The sequence below is a fragment of the Microcaecilia unicolor genome, chromosome 2, assembly GCF_901765095.1.
Source record: "Microcaecilia unicolor chromosome 2, aMicUni1.1, whole genome shotgun sequence".
NCBI classification, from domain to species: domain Eukaryota; kingdom Metazoa; phylum Chordata; class Amphibia; order Gymnophiona; family Siphonopidae; genus Microcaecilia; species Microcaecilia unicolor.
The window spans coordinates 469,499,979-469,523,844 of record NC_044032.1 but is presented as its reverse complement, the minus strand read 5'-3'; the positions used below and the strand labels follow the sequence as shown (position 1 = coordinate 469,523,844).

At 42.3% G+C, this 23,866-nt stretch overlaps 1 protein-coding gene across 1 annotated transcript in view; it reads right to left on the bottom strand.

Annotated features, from left to right (window-relative positions):
• Window positions 1–23,866, bottom strand: part of CTNNA2 (catenin alpha 2) — a 1,714,656-nt gene that overhangs the window by 1,257,605 nt on the left and 433,185 nt on the right. The window contains exon 7 of the mRNA XM_030191022.1: window positions 13,834–14,037. Within this exon, the coding sequence (XP_030046882.1) occupies window positions 13,834–14,037 (204 nt within the window). The remainder of the gene's footprint in view (window positions 1–13,833; window positions 14,038–23,866) is intronic.

Genomic DNA, 23,866 nt, shown 5'->3' with positions numbered 1-23,866 from the left:
TATCCACAATTGAAAGAGATGCATTGATTCCTGAGGCAGGCACACCATTTGCCAAAACATGGAACCGTGTCGAGTCTTTTATATCTGGTCATTGGCAATATTTTATCTACTCAGATTTTGGTGTCTTGCCAGGATTGGTTGACCCATGTCCCTGCTCTGCTTCTTGGACAGCAGTAAATCCTGGTGCCCAAGCTGTGTGTAACTTTATGGAATGACCCTGATCTGTCCATGCCCCTCCCATGGCCATCACAGGGAACACAGCGAAGATGACACAAGAAAATGGTCTTAAGACGATGTGGAAAATCCAAGACACAGACAAGTCCAAGTGGATCAAGGGGACTCGACATGGCCGTTGTTTCGGCCAAGCGGGTCTTTTGTATTCTTAAGGAAATTCCGTGTAAGCACACCACGTCTGTCAATACATATCTGAATAAACACTTTGGTCTAGAACTCAATGGCAGGAAAACTATGTAGTGAGGAATAGGCAATACAGAGTTGCCTCTTCAAAATGTTTTTTGAACTACAAAGTGGCTATTTCACAGGCATTCCAGTGGGTGGAACTGGTACTTGTCCGGTTAAGTGCCGATATTTAGCATTTAATTGGCCAGGTTAAAACTGCATAAATGGGACTGCATAAAAGGCTATCCTATCTTTGGGGGTCTTTTACTAAGCCACAGTAGCGTCTTTAGCTTGCGGTATTCCTATGGGCATCTCAGCATTTACCGCCAGCTAATTTCTAACACGAGCTAAAAACACTACCGCGGCTTACTACTACTACTACTTATCACTTCTATAGAGCTACAAGGCATACGCGGTGCTGTACACCATACATGAAACGACAGCCCCTGCTCAAAGAGCTCACAATCTAAGTAGGACAAACAGACAGAACAACTAAGAGGTAAGGGAATTAAAGAGGTGGGGATAAAAGGGTACAGGGCAAGTGAGTAATGGTTAGGTGTCAAAAGCAGCGTTAAAGAGGTGGGCTTTTAGCCTGGATTTGAAAACGGCCAAAGACGGGGCTAGACGTACAAGCTAGGGAAGTCTATTCCAGGCGTGAGGTGCAGCAAGATAAAAGAAACGGAGTCTGGAATAAGTAGTAAAAGGACCCCTTTATGCAGTAACCTATGATCAGTTAAGTGCTCAATATCGGTCTTAAATGGATTGTAGGGCTCGGCACTGAATATCCAAAATGCTGAGTGTCACTGGCTGAGTATCAAACCCCAATATATATAATCTATATCTGTTTACCCAATACTGTTTTAAAATATTTCCACCATAGTTTCCTTTACATTTGCTGCAAAGGAATATGTTTTTTTTTACATGTTTTTGGTATGTTTTTGCAATGTAACAGCAGAGGATAAATATATGTCTCTCTCTCTCTCCAGAATATGCTCAGTAGAATATTTTTAATACCAGTATATTTTTAATTTACATACATAGGTCTAGAGATTTCACACTTGGGCCCTTTTATTATGAGATGTGTTGATGTAGCAACGGGTGTTCTTATCTTTTTTTTATTCAATGAAAAATTGCATGCCTCGGTGAAGAAATGGCACATTAAGAGTACTTTACTGGATGGTCAGGAAAAGATACAGCACCATTTAAGCAGCTATGTTTCCTAACTGGCCTAGAATGAGAGTGTTGTCAAAAACAGGACAAAATGTGCTCCTTTAAAGCAGCCGTAAGTGCATACTGCTACCACATATTTTGGTACCTGAAATTGCCGTTCCATTACAATGACATCTGATAATCCATCACTTTAAAAGCTACCTTTTGGAGGACTCTTTAAGAACTTGCACCTAAAACAAATAACTCTAAGAGACAAGATTGTCCAGAAAGCAATCCATGAGCAATATTTCACATTGTCATCTAATCCATAACACTTCCTTACTTTGTATACGTATCAGCCCAAGATATGGCAGCGTCGATTCGCCCTGTCATAAGCATAGACAGAATGTGTTGCCTGTCATATGTGCAATGTCTATCATCTCCACTCATTCCTGCTTTCCTTTACAGACTTGTGCTTGGCTATACATTTGATATTGAATCATAACTTCAAACAGGTTAGTCCCATAGCTTTGTGTTAACAGTTTCCAACATAGGTATTAATATGGCTCTGTTTTGTTACATATTCTTCATGGTTTTATTATATATTTATATAGACATTATTACGCACATGTTTTGATTATATGTTTTTATCAGTTGTAACTTTAGAGGATTTTTAAAATGTATATGTATTTATTTGTTGTGATTACATCTTTTAGACACCCGAGTCAGGCATCATTGCCGAAACATTGTCGAGTCTACTTCAATAAAGGACCCCCTTGGTTCTTGGAAGTGTCCTGTTGGTCCTGCTACTCCCTTTCTTTTATACTATCATCTCCACTAGAAAGGTAAAACCGGATCTTATGCAAGTTCAGTGATAAACATTAGTAAGAAGTACATGAGCAATTGAAAAATTAGTAGGTCTGAAGTCCATACTAGCATACAGGAAAACACTAGAAAATACTTTCATAGTTTCATACTTAGACATGTTCTTTTTTTTACACCAAATAGTTACTAGCACAGACCCAGTGTTAACAGAATTTGTGATCAAAATGGAAGACAAAGCTAAAGACAAGCTCCTCAACTGGATACAGAATTGTGTTTAAAACATAAAAAAAAAACATGTCTTAACAAATTCAAGTGATCACATCAGTAAGATGTTTCCATGGACAAACAGGCCAGATGCTTAAGACAAGATTCAATTTACATAGACATCACATGAACAATACTGGTGCCAGTAGGGCTCCCACCCCTGTTGGTCAGCATTTTAAAGGACCAGGACACTGTACCAGTGACTTCACAGTGAGAATCCTGAAAGGTAACTTTAAAACCATACAAGAACGTAAGACCTTTGAAGTCAGAATGATTGAATATTTTAACACCCAACAGAAAAGACTTAACAAGGATCTGGGTTTTCCTAGCCCATCATAAACCATAAAGCTGAATTTCTCTGTTGATCACCCCACCCCTCACCTATCCACACCCATCCTGTTAGAATATCAATGATATGCTTTGATGTCCCCATGCATACCTCCTACCCACCCCCATCCTCCCACCCTGTCAGACTGTCATAGTAATGCTTGAATGTTTTCACTTATATACACTGTCAGCTAGCACATTTGCTTATTTCCGATCTGACGAAGAAGGGCAACCTTCGAAAGCTAATCAAGAAATGTATTAAGTTATGTCCAATAAAAAAGGTATCATCTTATTTTCTTTTCCATATTTTATTTTGTTTGATTTCTATTGATAACCTTAAAAGTGGACTAACACGGCTACCACACTCCTCTACATTTCAAACTAACAAAGTAGCATTTCAGAGCACTCTATGTAGTTTTGTTTTGTTTTGTGTTTTTGTTTGTTTTTTTAGGCTCATCAGTCTTGTAGCCTTTCAAAGCTTTCTCCTTCTCAAAAGCAGTAGACTATAATATTCTTCATTGATTCTTCTTTTTTCATTTTAAATACCATTCATTACTCCAAAAATAATTCAAGTTATCGTATGCAAAGATTCAATTGCAGAGGAAGCTGTGGCAGAAAAAGGAACTCAACATGAATTCATGTTTCACCAAAGTGGCTTTCTCATGGCTACTTTATTGGTTTAAAGTGGAATGGTGAAATGTGGGTATAGAAATTAAATAAACCAAGGGTATAATCAGAAGTGTAGCCAGGTTGTAACGCCAGGGGGAGCAGAGAATGGACTGTGTAGGTGCAAGTACGCATTGTGTATATGTGATAGACTGCATGAAAAATATCAGTGGCACTGTCGTTTGGGGGAGTGGTCGCTCCCCTGGCGTCCCACGTGGCTACGCCTCTGGGTATAATATTCTACAACTAGTAAAAAAAGGCCCGTTTCTGGAACGAATGAAACGGGCACTAGCAAGGTTTTCCTGGGAGTGTGTATGTTTGAGAGAGAGAACCAGAGTGAGACTGTCTCTGTGACAGTGTGTGTGTGTGAGAATGAGAGTGTGTGACAGGGCCCCCTCCCCTGTTCCTAATGCCCCTCACCCCGTTCCCTCCCCTCCTTTTCCTCCTCCTTCCCACACTTTGGGTTCCTTAAGGCTTTCAAAAGTCTATGTACCCCTGTGGCCCTAACGCCCAGTATCCGGATACCCCACCGCTTTCCTCCTCACCCCTCCCCCAAGATGTAATACTTTCACGTCCTTCATTTTTTTGTAAAAAGTGTCCTATCTACCCTGTGTACAAATGCCAGGCATTCAGATTGTGTTCCTCTCGTAAATTTTCATTTCTTTCATTCATTCTGAACTTACCCACCCCCCCTTAACACTTTTGGTTCTTTCAGTCTTTTAAAACTCTCCTATGTACCCTGTGTGCTAATGGCCAGCATTGAGATTGTTTTCCTGTCCCAAATTTGCATGTCTTTCAGTCATTCACAACTCCCCCCCCCCTCCAGTTTAACACTTTCATTTCCTTCAGTCTTTTAAAACTCTCCTATCTACCCTGTGTCCTAATGGCCAGCATTCAGATTGTTTTCCTTTCCCAAATGCAGGGCCGTGCCAACACGGTAAGCGAGGTAAGCATGGCAGGGGGGCGCTTCCCTCTGCGGGGCGCCGCCGCACCATGCTCACCTTGCTCGCCCTCCCCTCAACATCCCTTTTCTTTTTTTTTCCTTTTTAAATGTACCTCCTTAGCGGTTCAGGCAGCGCAGCGTCAGTGAAGGAGGTGGCGCTCCCGACGTTTCTAGCCTTCCCTTCGCTGTGTTCTACCTTCTTCTGACGTCAAGGAAATGACATCAGAAGAAGGCGGAACACAGCGAAGGGAAGGCTAGCGACATCGGGAGCGCCGCCTCATTCACTGACGCTGCCGGAACCGCTACGGAGGTAAATTTAAAAAGAAAAAAAAGAAAAGGGATGTTGGGGGGAGAGAAGAGGGCGGGCAGTTGAATAATGGGAGCGGGAGGGCAGGGGAGAGACGAGAGCATGGATGCGAGGGGGGGGTCATGGAAGGGAGTGAGGGGAATTGCTGGAAAAGGATGAATGGAGGGGCAGGGGACAGAGGAACATGGATGGGCATGGATTGGGAGGGCAGGGCTCAGGGAGAGAGGGGAATTGCTAGAAAAGGATGAATGGAGGGGGAAGGGGACAGAGGAGCATGGATGGGCATGGATTGGGAGGGCAGGGCTCAGGGAGAGAGGGAAATTGCTGGAAAAGGATGAATGGAGGGGGCAGGGGACAGGGGAGCATGGATGGGCATGGATTGGGAGGGCAGGGCTCAGGGAGAGAGGGGAATTGCTGGAAAGGGATGAATGGAGGGGGCAGGGGACAGAGGAGCATGGATGGGCATGGATTGGGAGGGCAGGGCTCAGGGAGAGAGGAGAAAGGAGAAATTTCTGGACATAGAGGGGAGGGAAGAAAGATGAAGGAGATGAAATGAGGGAAAAGGAAGAGAGGAGAAAAACTGCACATGGATGAAGAAAATAGGCAGAAGCTGAGGACCAGAAATGAAGAAGAAAGGAGGAAAGGAAAGAAATAAATGGAAAGGAAGCCCTGGAAACGGAGTTAAGAGGACAGATAGCAGCAGAATCAGATACTGGGCCAGCATGATCAGAAAAAGAAAGTCACCAGACAACAAAGGTAGAAAAAAATCATTGTATTTTCATTTTAGTGTTTGGAATATGTCCACTTTGAGAATTTACATCTGCTATCTTATTTTGCAATGTATAGCAATCTGTTTCTAAGAATATTGCTGACAATTCCTGTCAGTGTGGCAAGTGGTGAGCAATCATGTTCACGGGGGGGGGGGGGGGGGGCGCCGCCGCCGCCAACTGATAGTCTGTGGGGGGGCGCCAACTGATAGTCTGCTGGGGTGCGCCAGAGACCCTAGGCATGGCCCTGCCCAAATGTTCATGTCTTTCAGTCGTTCAGAACTCCCCCCTCCCCCCATTTAACACTTCGGTTCCTTCAGTCTTTTAAAACTCTCCTATCAACCCTGTGTCCTAATGGCCAGCACTCAGATTGTTTTGCTTTGCCAAATTGTCTGTCACTGATGTCAGTGCGTGCCTGCCTAGCAGACCACTTCCGGCAGGCACGGTCCCAGGCACATCCTGTTAGAGGTGAGAATTATTATATAGGATATTCAGCAGCACTTATCTGGGTAGGAGTAGCTCTTACCTGGATTTGGGGAGGGGGGCAGTTATTAAGATGCAGTAGAAGATGGGCTTTTATGGTGAGTGATTAACCTGCGGTATTTCAGTACCACTGGTTAAAGCAGTGATATTCACATTGCCCACGAGCACTGAACCACAAAGCTGTGGCCACATATTAATGGGGCTGGGCAAATGGCAAGAAAGGTCCCTCTTTTATACAGCAGCTCAACGAAATTATTGTTAGGGGTTACTAGCACCATTTTAAATCCAGGGCCAACAGGGGGCAGGAGCAACTGGGAATCGCTTCCACCACAAGTTCATTAGATACAAGGGATTTTGCCAGGTATACAGCAGAAGAGCCTACAGGAGGGTGAGGGGCGCTAAAAAAACAAACGCCCAGCTGAAAAACGTCCATTTTTTCGAAAATATGGTCTGTCCCGCCTCTTCACATACCCATTTTCGGACATAGACGCCTATGGAGATAGGTGTTCGCATTCAATTATGCCCCTCTATATCTTTTTTGAGCTGAAGTGACCAGAATTGAACACAATATTCGAAGTGCGGTCGCACCATGGAGCGATACAAAGGCATTATAATGTCCTCATTTTTGTTTTCCATTCCTTTCCTAATAATACTTAACATTCTATTTGCTTTCTTAGCCGCAGCAGCACACTGAGCAGAAGGTTTCAACGTATCATGAATGACGACACCTAGATTCCTTTCTTGGTCCGTGACTCCTAATGTGGAACCTTGCATGACATAGCTTTAATTCGGGTTCCTCTTTCCCACATGCATCACTTTGCACTTGCTCACATTAAACATCATCTGCAATTTAGATGCCCAATCTCCCAGTCTCGTAAGGTCCGCTTGTAATTTTTCACAATCCTCTCGGAATTTAACGACTTTGAATAACTTTGTGTCGTCAGCAAATTTAATTACCTCACTAGTTACTCCCATCTCTAGATCTTTTATAAATATGTTAAAAAGCAGTGGTCCCAGCACAGAGCCCTGGGGAACCCCACTAACTACCCTTCTCCATTGAAAATACTGACCATTTAACCCTACTCTCTGTTTTCTATCTCTGAGCCAGTTTTTAATCCACAATAGAACACTACCTCCTATCCCATGACTCTCCAATTTCCTCTGGAATCTTTCATGAGGTACTTTGTCAAACGCCTTCTGAAAATCCAGATACACAATGTCAACTGCTCCCCTTTATCCACATGTTTGTTCACCCCTTCAAAGAAATGTAGTAGATTGGTGAGGCAAGATTTCCCTTCACTAAATCCATGTTGACTTTGTCTCATTAATCCATGCTTTTGAATATGCTCTGTAATTTTGTTCTTAATAATAGTCTCTACCATTTTGCCCAGCACCGTCGTCAGACTAAAAGTTAACCAACTATGTTGATATTCAGTGCTAACCGGTTAACATTTTAGTGGTTAAAAATAGGTCTACTATTTAAGCAGCCTATTCTGATCACTCAACACATTGGTTTGATGCTGAATATCAATGACAAACTGACTATGCCGTGCAAAATCCATATGTTACATTGTTGCTTTACCCTTCACTATCAATTATAATGTTCTATTATGAATTGTGTTGACATTGTAAGTAGTATACTATGCCATACTTTATATTGTTATTTGTATATTTTTTACTGCTGTAATTGCCTATTGCTTATGTTTGATCTTTTCTTACTGTACACCGCCTTGAGTGAATTCCTTCAAAAAGGTGGTAAATAAAGCCTAATATTAATAATAATATAGCTCGTTAGCAGCTAGCTGCTAACTGATATATTTAGTGGGAGATAGCCGGTTATCTCTTGATGAATATCCGCGGTTAGGTGCTTAAAAACTATTTAACCGGCCAGTAGCCATTCCTGGCCAGTTAAGCAGTTTTGAAAATCATGGGAATAGTTTATAAACACCTAACAACAGAAGCTGATCCTAATCAGCTAGCTGTAGGTAAATGTTAAATTAAAAAAATAAAATATATAGTAATGACATTACATATAAAATAAAGTAATAGAAATATTGTAACCAGGTACCTCTAAGTGCAGCCAAGGAGAGAACAATCTCCTCCAGCCACAAGCTCCTGGTACAGTCAAGAAATAAATGTCCACCTGCAACTTCAATCTTAAAGACTTTATTCCATATAGGTTTCTAGTAGACCTGATACACAGTTCCAACAGCAGCATTCACCTTCAATCTTAAGCACATATAAGCCACCTGAAAGTGTGTGGCAAATAGTCCCCTTTAAGCAGTAGGCTATCAGCATATACCAGGATTCAATACAGGCTCACAGTCAGCTCCAGTCTGGGCTCTTTATCCAGTGCACAATAAACAGTAGTTCAATTCCAAATCGAAGCAGTTCATTCAATTCATCATCACAGTTAAATCACAAAGCAGCAGTCTCCACCTTCTACTCTCTTTACCTTCAGGAGAGTTCAATACTTTAGGGACTCCTCATACCCAAGAGATTTCACCCTGCATCAGCTTCACTGGTAAATTCAATACTTTAGGGACTTCCCTTACCCAAGGATTTTCAGCCTGCAAATACTTTTAGGACTTCCTCACACTCAAGGGATTTCAGCCTGCTTCAATACGTTAGGGACCTCTCTTACCTAAGGGTTTTCAGCCTGCAACTGCTTCTCTCTCTCTCTCTCTCTCTCTCTCTCTGCTTCTCTCCCCTCTGGGACTCCTTCCCACCTGCCTAATCAATCCCTGGCTTCTCCTCTCACAACCGATCATTCTCCTTCCATTAGCTTCCCCCCACACCCATACCAGCTGAGTTAAGCATTAGACTTATGATGAGCTCCTGCACACAGGGTTTCCTAACTCTCTTTCCCCCTAGTGGTAGCCAATCTACACATCCTGCCAGCTTACACCCATGTCTTCCCCTATTGCAGCTAGGAGTCCAGTCTGGGTTCTTCATCTCACCCCCTGGCTCCTTGCCTACAATGCCTTCTGGGACTTGTATTTCAAACTGACACTGCCTCAACCCAACTATCCTGGATGTGACTTTATCACAATATACATTTCTCTAAATCTCAAAAATCAAAGTACAGATGGTTTCTAACACATACTGCAACAGTATTTTTTGTCTATTTGACTATTTTATAAACAACCTTTGCTTTAAGGAAGGCAGTATATAAGGAGGTAACATCTAATATCCTGAGGAAGCTTATTCTAACCAAAATGATCTATCATTGATCAGGTTCTTTTTCTAGTCTTCACCTGATACAAGTGATAAACTGAAGGCCTGAGAATTACTTAAAGATGGACTGAGTGTTCTCAAAGGGAAACCAATCCAAATGATCTATCATTTATCTAGGTTAGGAGGCACTCAAAGACTTTTCAATCACAGTAAACAATTTTAACCAATGCATTTCTTTTAAAACTGGCGAAGCACTGTGCCTTTAGATTTTTACACAGATAACTTCAGCAGCAAAATATTACACCCTTTGAAATTGAGAATAAACCTGTGGTGAATTTTCAGTCATAAACCATTGTAGTAGTCTCAATGTGACAGAACGTGTCTATATAAGATTTATTACGCTAGACTAATAAAAGTAAGGTATTAATTGATGAATGGCCTGTAAGTTGAAAATTAAACTTGTTTCACTATTTTCAAATTATGCCTCTCAAAACAGAGTGATGGCCTATGTCTTACCTACCTTCAATTTCAGGTTGTTAACCAGCATCCATGAAGCAAAAGAAGATAAGCAGGAATAAAGGGCCAAAACAGAGAACCTGTGATCCTGACCCAAAGAGAGAAGGGTTTGAATATCAGCTGTATACAAACAAAATCTTAGATCAATGTGTCTAATAAAATGACCAGAAGGCTGCATATAATTATTAAGAAAACTAATGAAGGAACACTATGACACCCCATACACCATCTGATATAGAGAGGAACTGAGACCATCTCACCTTTACCCAAGGGTGTAGCTGGTCCTCTGATTTGTGGGAAGGGTCCTAGAGGTGGACTTGGGGTCCTCTCCCCCCCCCCCCCCCCGTGCACCAAAAATAATACCTTTCCTGGCAAGGATGCCAAAGTCTTGCCAGCCAAACCTAATCCTCACATTGATATAGTACAGAATAAGTTAGCAGCGTGCCACCAACCGCCAATGCCAGGACTCCCCAAGCATGCTCAGTTCTTGCGCAAACTATGCATGCATGAGTTCCAGTATCAGCAGCTGGAGGCACACCGATGACTTCTCTACTGCACCAGGGCAAAGAGGAGGGAAACAGCTCTGCAACAAATGTCTTTGGCTGGCAGGTCTTCAGTATCCCCATCAGTCATTTAACGGGTGCTGCATATTTGAAGGGGGCCTGAGCCAAGAGTGGGTGGCCCATGCCCCCAAGGCACCCCTGTGGCTAGGCCACTGCCTTTACCCTCTGATGTCTATCAGATAGAAAAGAGAACAGCACTGAGAGTTCACACCTATCTCTCCTAATCATGATACGATGCTATGGTCTATAATGTGCTTCTCAACCCTCTCTTGGTGGCACACCTTGTCAATCTGTTTTGCATGATCATCACAGTACAAATGCATGAGACAGATTAGTATATGATGGGTCTCTCCCATATGCACATTTAGTCCATGCATATTCATTGTGCTATACCTGGAGATGACTGAGAAGCACTGGTCTATGATGTCAAAGGTTATTGTAACAGTTCTAAGTATGGTCTAATTTTCCCATTCTACAGTTATTTATCTTCAGGGACAATTATTTCCTCCATTGTCTCTGATATTTTCTCAGATCTTTTTTTAAACCTGTAGCTCATCTGAGAACCAGGTGTTAAAACCTTAATTTGCTTATTAGAACTTTTCAATGCACAAATTATATCTACAATTTTACTTAACTCAGAATTGGAAATATTTAGTGGTGTTCCTAGGGGGGTGGACACCCGGGGCAGCGCCCCCCCCCCCCCCGATGCAGCGCGGACCCCCCCTGGCGAAAGAACCCCCCCCCCACGAAAGAGCCCCCCCGGGTGCATGCTGCTGGGGAGGGGGGTGCCGCAGCGTGCGCCCCCCTCCCCTTGGTACGCCACTAGAAATATTAACTAATGCTTACAACACACTGCATTCATTGATAGAAGATAAAGGAAAGCATCTATCTTCCAAACCTAGGAAAGAAAGCCATTTAACAAATATATTTTCCTTAAAACCATGAGGTTCTTCTCTTTCCAACCTCAAAGTGTCAAATGAGAACATGCGATACATATGACTTTGAAAGCAATGATCAGACTAGGATACCTTAATTGAATATAAATCTTCCTAAGTGAAAAAATCATTGGTTACCACTGGCTGAATATTTATCCCAATATCTTGGCTTGACTTGCAACACAAATATGGTGCCATCTAGTGTCACACTATACATTGCAGGCACATCTCTAGGCAACATTAGATTTGTGCTGGAGGCTGAGCTAGTAAGAGAATAGATATGGTCTTCCTGCTGACTCAGTCTTAGAAGACAGAGGTATGGAAGGAGGTTTAGCTGGGTCACAAGAGTGACACTGATAAAGTGTGTCCTTGGGCTCTGGGAAGGAATCTTGAGGAGTTGATGTTTGCACGGATCATACCATGCCAACATGGTTGATACTGTTATAAGGTGAGGGGGTACTGCAGGGGGATCCCACAGACTAACTCATCCCTATTTTTTTGTTAATTAATACAGGAGAACCACATGGGCATGTAGAGCAAGCTGCAAAGGAACAGAACTACTTTTCACATCCCTTGGAGTATGAAGGCACTCTAATTTTATTAACTTTGTAAATCAGGCACTAAAGCCAATGTACTACGTATACGTATAAAGTGCTCTAAAATTGACTCTGATTAATTTAGCATATTTTTAGTATGCAGTTGCCTCAATTAAAAGTCTTTCATCATATGGAGGTTAGGTGCATAGCCCCCATAAACACAGCCCTGCAAAATTTTAAAAGTCAAGCAAAACTCTTTATTAAGGTATGCTAAAGACTGTTCACTTCACAGGTGTGGTACATTGAAAATAAAGTATCTTGAAAGCCAGCTATAAACTTCCCACAGGCTCCACAGTCACAGTGTGCACTTGACTTCTGCATTATACAAACCCTGGCCTAGCTCTGACTAAACCACAAAGGATCAGGATTTTAACAAGGTTCCAAGATAAAGCTTTTCCTTTCTCCGCCAGTCTTCTGTTAACTTACACATATCTTCTCTGGGCCTCTCTATGCTCTGGAGTTTTATCTGGCCTGGCTTAACCATGCCCTCCCTGCTCTGGCCCAACTGAATCATGCCCTTCCCGCTGAGCTTTCCAGAGATAGCTTTCTTAAGCACACTCTCACATGGTCACATTAAGGCAAACTGGCAATGCTCCATCAAAGAGACAAACAATGACAGCAATGGTTAAAAAACAAAATCTATTGCTTCCACTTTTCTCAGCTGAATATAATGATGCATCATTCATCACAGTCAAACATTTTAAGAAAAGTGGATTTAATATTACAGACCAATAACAAAAGGAAGAAACATTTGAATTATATCAATATGCAAAAGATTAGTTGAGGTTCAGTGGTTACAAGAACAAAATACCATGAGATACTTCTTATCTGAACCACTGCATCAAGTTTTAATGTTGTTTGTTTTATGTTCAAAGATTATTTTTCCTTCTTCTGATAAATCATTGGTTGCATTCTGTTGGGGAACTTTTTACTCACAAATATAACAACATGATATATCTGTTCAACATTCTGCATCAAACTCATGTTTTGAATATTCACAAAAATATATTCTTTGCAAACATTTCAAGTATGCATCTTATATGATAGCTATAAGATGCATCAATTCAGCATTTCAAATGTTCAGATCTCTTTTAATTCCCAGTTTAAAAATCCACCACAGAATTAAACAGCCAGAATCATAAAGCCTTTGCTAGAATACTATTGTGATGAGAATAATGATCATCTGTCTCCGATTATTACAGCTACGTCAAAAAACTAATTAGGATGTGAAATTCAGTGACAACATATATCATAATATCAAGCTTGGTTAGCTGTTCACCCCTCACGGAATTATTAACAAATGCGTCTCAAGACAAAACCTTGTGATTACTTTTCTCCTTGCTGAATACGATATATTTAGGGCTTCTATTCTTATGTGTTTATAATTTGTAAAGTTTGATATTTATTTTTCAACTAATTGGTATTCAGAAACATTCCTGGTGGGAATCAAATACACATGTTTGTTGGGTGAAGGGTGGCACAGCAAGAGTGAAGAAACATAAACAAACACATTGCTTAGGAATCAGGGCAGAAATGGCAGAAAAACTAAATTGAAGACACAAGACAAGACAGGGAAAGGGTTATAGAGGGCCAAGGGAAGTGGTGTTTCCCAGCGTTTATTCAATAAACACTTTGTATTTTTAGTTACGATTATTATTATTACTTTGCATTGGAGATGTTTTGTTAGTTGAAACCTAAAACCAGAAGCCCTAGATATACTGTGCATGAATTATGCATAATGCAACCGAATGATAACTGAATATCTCCAAGTAATCTCCATTGATCTTTGCTCTCTATAGTTCAATGGTAGCATCTATATACTTGCCAACCATTCAAAAACATGCAAATGGAGACCTTTCATAACCGTTAGAAAACCATAACAAATCTCCGATAATAAAAAGGAGTTCAGCACTTACATTATTCATGTATTCACTGAGGAGGTCCTGGAGCGCCTGCCGGACAGCATTGCACTCAGCAACAATTCTCTCCCGTCGGTCATCCCGCGTACACGAAGAATCGGCCATGAGTGCCGCTCCACTGATAATGCTTTCCAACCTTTCTTCAAGAGATGGTCGGAATCTGGCTTCGCTGAAGGTCATGGGGTCCAAAATAATTTTATTCTGAGAAATAAAAAAACGGAAAAAATTAAGCAAGAGGTTTTTTTTATCCATGGAACTGGGAGCTCAGGCAAATATCGATACAGTACTGGAGTAACATGAATAAATAAAGGACATGATCTTCAAATTACCCATTACTGTGTATTATGAGGTTATTTTATAAAGCACTTTCCACAGATAATGCATGCTTTACATTTGGGAAAAGGATCTTGTAAAATTGTGAAGCCCAATATAAACATATAAATGTGTGTGGACATGACGACACATACTGAGAGGTACACTATCAGGCTCGTTTTTGAAAGAGAAGGACGCCCATCTTTCGACACAAATCGGAAGATGGGCGTCCTTCTCACAGGGTTGTCCAAATCGGTATAATCGAAAGCCAATTTTGGGCGATCCCAACTGCTATCATCGCAGGGATGGCCAAAGTTCAAGGAAGCGTATCCGAGGAGTAGCGAAGGCGGGACTTGAGTGTGCCTAACACATGGACATCCTCGACCCATAGTGGGAAAAAAGGGCGTTCCTTTCGAGCACTTGAATGACTTTACTTGGTTCTGTTTTTCTTACGACCAAGCCACAAAAAGGTGCCCAAACTGACCAGATGACCACCGGAGAGAATTGGGGATGACTGCCCCTTACTCTCCCAGTGGTCACTAACACCTCCCACCCTCAAAAATATCTTTCAAAATATTTTTTGCCAGCCTCAGATGTCATACTCAATTCGTGACAGCAGTATGCGGGTCCCTGGAGCAGTTTTAGTGGGTGCAGTGCACTCCAGGCAGGCGGACCAAGGCCCATCCCCCCCTTCCTCTTACGTTTGTAGAGGAAACAGTGAGCCCTCCAAAACCCACCACAAACCCACTGTACCCACATGTAGATGCCCCCCCTTCACCCATAAGGGCTATGGTAGTGGTGTACAGTTGTGGGTAGTGGGTTTGGGGGGCTCAGCACACAAGGTAAGGAAAATTTGTACCTGGGAACAATTTCTGAATTTCACTGCAGTGCCCCCTAGGGTGCCCAGTGGTGTCCTGGCATGTCAGGGGGGGGGGGGCAGTGCACTACAAATGCTGGCTCCTCCCATGACCAAAGGGCTTGATTTGGTTGTTTTTGAGATGGGCGTCCTTGGTTTCCATTATCACCGAAAATCAGATATGACCAAGTCTAGGGACAATCATCTCTAAGGACGACCAAAATTTCAAGATTTGGGCGCCCCCAACCACATTATTGAAATGAAAGATGGACATCCGTTTTTTTTTTTCGATAATATGGGTTTCCCCGCCCCTCCATCGGGACGTTTTGTGAGGACGTCCTCAACAAAACTTGGGTGTCCCTTTTGATTATGCCCCTCTATGTGTAGGCATTCTTAGGGATACAATTTGGTAGAGCAAGGTAGAATTGTGATATATATCAATATTTAAAAAAAAAATATGTTGCGTACAACAAGCACACTGCTCATACACATATTTACATCTTCAGAGCAGATGTAAATTTATGCTAGAATATTTATACACCAGTGGGGGCTCTTATGTCGTCTTTGTGGATGTTTCATATAGGAGTCCTGTGATAAAATTAGCTCTAACTGGCATTTAACAAGCAGAAACTGATTCTTTTGCCTGCTTCTTGCTTTTAGTATATCTAACCAAAAATTTACTATGTGTTTTTGCCTCTAGTGCAATCTTCTTTTCAAAGTCTCTCTTTGCCTTCCTTATCAGCGCTTTGTATTTCACTTGCCATTCCTTGTGCTGTTTCCTATTATTTTCAGTCGCATCCTTCTTCCATATTTGGAAGGATATTCTTTTAGCTCCCATAGGTTCCTTCACCTCACTTTTTAACCATACCGGCTGTCGTTTGGTCTTCCTTCGTACTTTTTTAATACATGGAATATATTTGGCCTGGGCTTCCAGGATGGTATTTTTGACCAGCATCCACACCTGATGTAAATTTTTGACCTCTGCAGCTGCTCCTCTAAAGGTTTTTTCACCGTTCTTCTCATTTTATCGTGGAGGGGCATTTTCAAACGGGGACGACCATCTCTAAGGGTGTCCAACTCTAAGGACGGTGCCGCGAAGGGGCGGGGCAACGCGTATTATCGAAACAAGATGGATGTCCATCTTTAGTTTCGATAATATGGTCGGGGATGCCCAAATCTTGACATTTAGGTTGACCTTAGAGATGGTTGTCCTCGGTTTTCGGTGATAATGGAAACCAAAAACGTCTATCTCAAGAACGTCCAAATCCAAGTCCTTTGGTTGTGGGAGGAGCCAGCATTTGTAGTGCACTGGTCCCCCCCCCCCCCCCACATGCCAGGACACCAACCAGGCACCCTAGGGGGCACTGCAGTGGACTTCATAAATTGCTCCCAGGTGCATAGCTCCCTTACCTAAGGGGTGAAGGGGGCACCTAGATGTGGGTACAGTGGGTTTCTGGTGGGTTTTGAAGGGCTCACATTTACCACCACAAGTGTAACAGGTAGGGGAGGATGTGCCTGGGTCCGCCTGCCTGAAGTGCACCCACTAAAACTGCTCCAGGGACCTGCATACTGCTGTGATGGAGCTGGGTATGACATTTGAGGCTGGAATAGAGGCTGGCAAAAATATTTTTAAAATGTTTTATTTTTCAGGGTGGGAGGGGGTTAGTGACCCCTGGGGGAGTAAGGGGAGCTCATCCCCAATTCCCTCCAGTGGTCATCTGGTCAGTTTGGGCATCTTTTTGAGGCTTGGTCGTAACAAAAAAAGGACCAAGCAAAGTTCCCAAGTGCTCGTCAAGGACACCCTTCTTTTTTCCATTATCGGTCGAGGATGCCCTTGTGTTAGGCATGCCCCAGTCCCTCCTTCTCTGTGCTTCCGACAGGCCCCCGTGAACTTTGGTCATCCTCGCGACGGAAAGCAGTTGAGGATGCCCAAAATCAGCTTTCTATTATGCTGATTTGGGCGACCCTGGGAGAAGGACGTCCATCTCCCGATTTGTGTCAAAAGATGGGCGCCCTTCTCTTTCGAAAATAAGCCTGGTCTATTATCATTTTCAAAATCTTAACCGTTTCCTACTCCTGTAGAACTTCATTTGCTGTATCAATTTTTCATTCTCAAAGGATTCGATTATCCATGTGGCTCACTATTAAGATTATATCTGAAGCAAAATTATTTACTACCACCATTAGGTCCTGGAGTGCCTTCCAGTTGATATTCAATGTAACCTCCACGGGAGCCAAAAACTCCAAGCTGATAGCTCTTACGGGTTTAGGAGTGGCACCGCCGACACGGGTTCAGCTGTAAACGACTTCCGTTTCAGCATACACTCCTAACTCACTCCTCCACTCCTTTTGGACATGATGGTTAAATGACTTGGGAGCGATTAAGTTGTTTCCAGGTCCAAGAGCATCGATGCTCCTTCGCCGACGCTAATCAAAGGACTCTTCAACCCAGTCATCTGTCGGCAGCTCGTCGCGCAGCAGTCCCACATTTGCTGCACAGGGGACAAAACGCTGGTCATCGGCGGCTGACCCCCCATTGACCCCTTCCCCTCAGTTAAGGTAACTGCAAATGCAGAGAGGAAATTTCAATTAAACAAAGACAGAACTTCAGAGGACAGCTGGGCCGTTGAGCGTATGAGCTTCAGGTCACCATCTTTCCACTCTCCCTAGTTTGGGACACTCTTTGTCTGGTTTCTCCTCAGAGGCCTGTCTGATATGGGTAACCCTTCAGCATAGCCCTCTGAGTCATTGAAACATGGAAGCCCCTCCACCACTACAAGGTAGTGTCCCTTCGGAGGGGAATAAGCCTGACTGTAAACATTTTTTTAGGTATATTAAAAGCAAGAAGCCGGTAAAATAATCAGCTGGACTGCTAGATGACCGAGGGTTAAAAGGGACAATCAGGGAAGACAAAGTCATTGTGGAGAGATTAAATGAATTATTTGCTTCGGTCTTCACCGAGGAAGATTTGGGAGAGATACCGGTGCCAGAAATGGTATTCAAAGCTGGCAAGTTGGAGAAACAGAATGAAATCTCTATAAACCTGGAAGATGTAGTGGCGCAATTTGACAAATTGAAGAGTAGCAAATCTCCTGGACCATGGAGGGGCATAATCGAACGGGGACGACCATATCTAAGGTTGTCCATCTCTAAGGACGTTCTGGCGAAGGGGCGTGGAAACCCGTATTATCGAAACAAGATGGACGGCCATCTTTCGTTTCGATAATACGGTCGGGGACGCCCAAATCTCAACATTTATCTTAGAGATGGTCATACCCAGTTTTCAGCCATAATGGAAACCGAGGACGCCTATCTCAAAATGACCAAATCCAAGCCATTTGGTCATGGGAGGAGCCAGCATTCGTAGTGCACTGGTCCCCCTGACATGCCAGGAAACCAACCAGGCACCCTAGGCAGTACTGCAGTGGACTTCACAAATTGCTCCCAGGTGCATAGCTCCCTTACCTTGGGTGCTGAGACCCCCAAACCCCCCTAAAACCCACTCCCCACAACTGTACACCACTACAATAGCCCTTAGGGATGAAGGGGGGCACCTACATGTGGGTACAGTGGGTTTCGGGTGGGTTTTGGAGGGCTCCCATTTACCACCACAAGTGTAACAGGTGGGGGGGGGGGGAATGGGCCTGGGTCCGCCTGCCTGAAGTGCACTGCAGTACCCACTAAAATTTACTCCAGGGACCTGAATACTGCTGTGATGGAGCTGTGTATGACATTTTAGGCTGGCATAGAGGCTGGCAAAAAATGTTTTTAAATATTTTTTTGGGGTGGGAGGGGCTTGGTGACCACTGTGGGAGTCAGGGGAGGTCATCCCCAATTCCCTCCGGTGGTCACCTGGTCAGTTCGGGCATCTTTTTGAGGCCTGGTCGTGAAAAAAAAAGGGACCATGTAAAGTCGACCAAATGCTCGTGAGGGATGCCCTTCTTTTTTCCATTATTGGTCGAGGACGCCCATCTCTTAGCCACGCCCCCCGTCCCGCCTTCGGTGCACTGCCGACACGCCCTTATGAACTTTGGTCTTCCCCGTGATGGAAAGCAGTTGAGGACGCAAAAAATCGGCTTTTGATTATGCCGATTTGGGCGACCTCGGGAGAGGTGCGCCCATCTCCTGATTTGTGTCGGAAGATGGGTGTCCTTCCCTTTCGAAAATAAGCCAGATGGTATTCATCCCAGAGTACTGATAGAATTGAAAAATGAACTTGCGGAACTTTTGTTAGTAATATATAATTTATCTTTAAAATCAAGCATGGTTCCAGATGATTGGAGGTTGGCCAATGTAATGTCGATTTTTTAAAAAAGATTCCAGAGGTGGTCTGGGAAATTATAGACTGGTGAGCCTGACGTTGGTGCCAGGCAAAATAGTAGAGACTATTACAAAGAACAAAATTACTGAGCATATTCAAAAACATGGATTAATGAGTCAAAGCCAACATGGATTTAGTGAAGGGAAATCTTGCCTCACCAATGTATTACATTTCTTTGAAGTGGTGAACAAACAGGTGGATAAAAGTGAGCCGGTCAATATTGTGTACCTGAATTTTCAAGAAGCGTTTGACAAAGTACCTCATGAAACACTCCAGAGGAAATTGGAAAGTCATAAGATAGGAGGTAGTGTCTTATTGTGGATTACAAACTGGTTAAAAAGACAGAAAACAGGGTTAAATGGTCAGTATTCTCAATGGAGAAGGGTAGATAGTTGGGTTCCCCAGGGGTCTGTGCTGGGACCGCTGCTTTTTAACATATTTATAAATGATCTAGAGACAGGAGTAACTAGTGAGGTAATTAAATTTGTTGACGACACAAAGTTATTCATAAAAGATATAGTGGTATTAAAAAAGGTACAAAGAAAGATGACGAAAATGATAAAGGGGATGAGACAACTTCCCTATGAGAAAAGGTTAAATTGGCTAGGGCTCTTCAGCTTGGAGAAAAGATGGCTGAGGGGAGATATGATAAAAGTCTATAAAATAATGAGTGGAGTGGAACGGATAGACTTGAATTGCTTGTTTACGCTTTCCAAAAAAACTAGGACTAGGGGGAACACAATGAAGCTACAAAATAGTAAATTAAAAACAAATTAGAGAAAATATTTCTTCACGTGATGTGTAATTAAACTCTGGAATTCATTGCCAGAGAATGTAGTAAAAGCGCTTAGCTTAGCGGGGTTTTAAAAAATGTTTGGATAGCTTCCTAAAGGAAAAGTCCATAGACAATTATTAAAATGGACTTCTGGAAAATCCACTGCTTATTTCTAGGATAAGCAACATAAAATGTATTGTACTGTTTTGGGATCTTGCCAGGTACTTGTGACCTGGATTGGTCACTGTTGGAAACAGGATGCTGGGCTTAATAGACCTCCGGTCTGTCCCAGTATGGCAACGCTTATGTACTTATGCACTACTTTGCTCTAGGGTATACATATTGAGGTCTTCAAGTCTCTTCTCATACCCATGCCCATTTTCCATACATACTCCTCCTCACTGCTATTCTGCAAGTGTGCATTTAAAATAGGGCTACATTTTATATATAGCATCTGAAAACTCTGCATGAAAAAAATGTGCCTAGGCGTATTCTGTAAACGACACACCTAGCCACCCCCCTGGGGTTCCCCCCGTGGCCACTTAGGCATATTCTTTAAAGTATGCCTACATTTTATAGAATAGGCTTAAATTTCCTCACGGTATATAGAATAACACCGAGTGCCTCTCCACATAACCAAATGTAGTCATGGCCCTTTACTCCATGTTTTATTTGGCATAAATTCTGATGCCTAAATTAGATGCAGAAACACCCACTCTCCGCCCATGGCCACACACCCCATTTCAACTATGCAACTTAGAATTTGGGCGCATCACATGACAGAATATTCTTAGTGAGTTGTGTGCATAAGTCTTAATTAATGTCAATTAGTGCTGATAATTTTTTTAACATCCAATTAACAGTGCCGATTTATTTATTTATTTGTTGCATTTGTATCCCACATTTTCCACCTATTTGCAGACTCAATGTGGCTTACAATATTTCATCATTACAAGTGTCATTCAAGTGTGGATTAACAACAACCCATGCGTCCAAATTCTCTTACATAAACACGCGCCTGTGGAACGCACTGCCACAAGTATTGAAAACAACTTATGATCACCTAAAATTCAGAAAATTATTAAGACTCACGTATTCGGAAAGGCATATCCGAATGACACAACTTAGGTGACTCAACCCTGCAACACTTCACTATCAAAGATAGTCTTGAACATTGACAAACCCTTTTACCTCAAACCCAACTTGATTGAATCTTATCTTCCCTATCCCACTATAACATTTTGTACTATTCCCATACCGGACCTGGCGAATGCCTTCACGGTATTATATAAGCCACATTGAGCCTGCAAATGTGTGGGAAAATGTGGGATACAAATGTAACAAATAAAATTAATAACAAAAGAACAGGTATAACATAATGGATATAATCAATTCAATAAATCAGAAAACAAACAAATTATCAAGTAAGTATTGATTAGCTAGCTAACCAATTAAGTTACATGCATTGTTATAGAATACGCTTCGATTTCCATGTGGAAATTAAGGCACCATACATAGAATCCCGAGGATAATGGGTGTCTTATCTTTTACCGCACTCTAATCATTAGCGTGCACTAAATCCATTAGTGCACCTTAGTAAAAGGATCCCATAGTGAGTAAATGGAAGGGGGAATACGCATGGGTGGGTCTCACACTTACAACTGTAACCAGCAGAATACTAGAACATTCTGGGGAAAAAAAGAATACTGTGAATACAAGCTAACATTGACCTGCCTTTTATATGTGTGATAGTGTCTACATGTTGGTGCACAAATGTCAGCTTACACTTTATTCTATAGCGGAATCTGAGCACCCAGATGCCATTAGAGACTTTGCACTTAGGTCCCCTTTTACCAACCTGCTGTAAAAGGGGCTCAGGAGTAATGTCAGCGTGTGGATTTGCCATGCGCTAAGGCCCCCTTTTACCACAGCAGGTAAAAAGGATTTTTTTAAGGGGAATAGCCTTATGGTAATTGAACTATATGACCATTTCTCAGGGGAGCCTTTATCGCCACCTATTGAGGAGGCAGTAAGGGCTCCTGCGATCACTCTGTGGTAAGCAGGCAGTGCTGCCCGATTACTGCTGGGTAAGCTTCTGGCACTAGAAAATAAAAAATTCATTTTCTAGTGCTAGAGGTGGGGTGGAGTAAACTCAATTTTTGTGCACCAATGCAGCAGTAGTCCTATTGCTCTTTAGTAAAAGGGCCCAGTATTTTGGCACTTAACCTTTGGTGTTAATTATATAAAAGTATTATCATGTGCAATCAATTAGCAATTAGAATAAAAAAAATTCCTGGTGCCAGAAATTATTTTACAGTGCTCTACATCTTCTGCCCTTTTGGCTCAACAATTTAGATGTAAAACTTGAAGACAGAGTTCTTCTTCTAACCAATTTCTATGTTTTTATTAATCCAGAAATAAAGTTGCAATTTCTGAGGTAGACAGTTCATAAATTTGTAGAAATAAATTATAAAATTAACATACTATTTGAATCGACCAGTGATTTTCAAATCTGTCCTGAGTGAACCCCAGGCACTCAGGTTTCCAGGCTATCCCCAATGAATATATATGAGACAGATTTGCATGGGTTTAGAAACAGTAAGTCGTATTTTACCATTTTAGGTAACATGGAGGGGTATTTTCAAAAGGATATCCAAGTCAGAATAGGGATGTCCAAGTCAGAATGTCAAATAGGGAAATCCATCTCATACGTATTTTTGACCAAGAAATATATAAAGGTTTCCTGTTCGAAAACATGTGAGATGGAAGTCCATATGCTAGAAACATCCCACTTGAATATCCAGTTTACAAACTGCAACATTCAAATTATGAATGGCGGGGTAGGGTGGGGGGGATACAGGGATATGCTGACATCTGTATGCAGTGGACTGTGAATCAAGGACCTCCGGTTCAGTTCCCACTTTAACTCCTTTACCTCCCCCCCACCCCCAATTTGCTAAGCCACGCAGCAATGCCAACACAGCCCATTCAAAATAAATGGGCTGTGTCAGCATTAGCACACTGGCAGCCACTAGCATGGCTTAGTAAACAGGGTGGTTAGTTTGTAATTGTGAGCCCTCCATTACCCCAAGTACAAAAACTTTGTGAGCCCACAAGGGACAGAGAAAATAGTGATAGATAGATAGATAGATAGATAGATAGATAGATAGATAGATAGATAGATAGATAGATAGATAGATAGATACTGCTTTGGTTGTACAACATAAAGGTGGTATATAAATATGAGAGGATTGCCATAAGTGGAGCAGTAGCCTAGTCCAGAGGTGGCCAGTTCCAATCCCACTGCTGCTCCTTGTGATCTTGGGCAAGTCACTTAACCCTCCATTCCCTCAGGTACCAGCTTATATTGTGAGCCTTCCAGGGACAGGGACATACTCAGTGTACCTGACTGTAGCTCACCTTGAGCTGCTACTGAAAAGATGTGAGCAAAATAAAAAAATAAAATAATAATTTTCCAGAAAAGCAAGTAATGTTGATTTTAGCCACTAGATGGCAGCATTATAAAAATAATTGAATTTTTGAATTGTCACATCAACTAACTGATTTACATCCTATTCTATAAACTGTGTGCCTAATTTTTCTAGAGGTGCAACCGGGGTGTAACCAGGGGAAGGACATGAGCAGGTCAGGGGCATGCCCAGCATTTAGGTGTGGTTTCATAAAATATTTGTATTTACACATGTAAATAGAGGTAGTGAGGCATAAGCATTTACACCAGTCTACAGTTAGGCATGAAAATGCAGAC